Raw genomic sequence first — 1,032 nt, forward strand, 5'->3', positions numbered from 1 at the left:
TTTATTTATTTGTTTATATCTAGTCATTTTGAACTTATCACTCTTAGGCATATATATATATATATATATATATATATATATATATATATATAACAAACTTTGTATGTATGGAGTAGCTTTCAACAAATAAGCAATTTCCCCTTGGGGATTAATAAAGTATTTTCTTTTCTATTCTATTCTATTCTAAAGATAAATTCCTAAATAATCTATGAAGACAGCAAAAAGAAGTTTTGGGTTGTTTTTTTTTTGCACTTTTAAGTGTTTAAGTGGAGCTCTTTATAGACATGCCTTTGTGCAGATTTCCAACCCTCTGTATATCCACTCTGTGCCAGGGGGTAGGATGTCTACCAGCCGTCCTCCTGACCCTACATCTCATTCTGCTGACCTTGGAGCCCAGTACATTACAGCCACTGCTGCATATGCTCAGTCCCACAGCAAGTACGCCTCACCTGATCATTTCTGACGTTAACAAACATCCAGGTATCAGTTTCTGATTATGTGTATGTTCAGTTTTTATACAGAGTTGCTATCAGCTGGCCTACTTAAGCCACTGGACTGTCACATTGAAGGTCTGCAGCACAAAGAGGGCAACAAGAATTATGTAACACCACTGGGGACAAGCAGTGTGGTGAAACACTTCCTGTCTGAGTCAGGTAATCACACCTTTTTGATATTTTGTCTGAGTCAGGTTATCATAGCAGTGTGTGTGAGATACCTGCAGTCGTTTGCTGCCTGATGATGCTTAAGGATACATGTGATGTAGCATGTGACAATTTACAGTCATAGCCACATCTTAAACGGGTAGAAGAAAGCCAGACCACACCAGTCATTCCTGTAAACTCATGAACAGTTAACTAAATAAGCAGAACTGGGGCAGAGTTTATTGAAGATTTTGTTTCTATGTGCAAAGATATTTCCGTACTTTAGAAAAAGTTAAAAGTCTTCTTAAACACAATAACTGAAGCAATTTTGCAGATGTGGGCTGCACAGTGGCGGAGTTGGTAGAGCTGTTGCCTTGCAGCAAGAAGGTTC

At 38.3% G+C, this 1,032-nt stretch overlaps 1 protein-coding gene across 3 annotated transcripts in view; it reads left to right on the plus strand.

Moving 5' to 3' along the window:
• rnls (renalase, FAD-dependent amine oxidase) overlaps positions 1–1,032 on the plus strand; it is a 17,281-nt gene that overhangs the window by 6,056 nt on the left and 10,193 nt on the right. For all 3 annotated transcript variants that reach the window (XM_015059090.1, XM_015059089.1, XM_015059088.1), the window contains exons 2-3: positions 333–438; positions 511–653. In XM_015059090.1, coding sequence (XP_014914576.1) covers positions 333–438; positions 511–653 — 249 coding nt within the window. The remainder of the gene's footprint in view (positions 1–332; positions 439–510; positions 654–1,032) is intronic.

Source organism: Poecilia latipinna, unplaced genomic scaffold (assembly GCF_001443285.1).
Source record: "Poecilia latipinna isolate Pla-1442-1.1 unplaced genomic scaffold, P_latipinna-1.0 Scaffold1597, whole genome shotgun sequence".
NCBI lineage: Eukaryota > Metazoa > Chordata > Actinopteri > Cyprinodontiformes > Poeciliidae > Poecilia > Poecilia latipinna.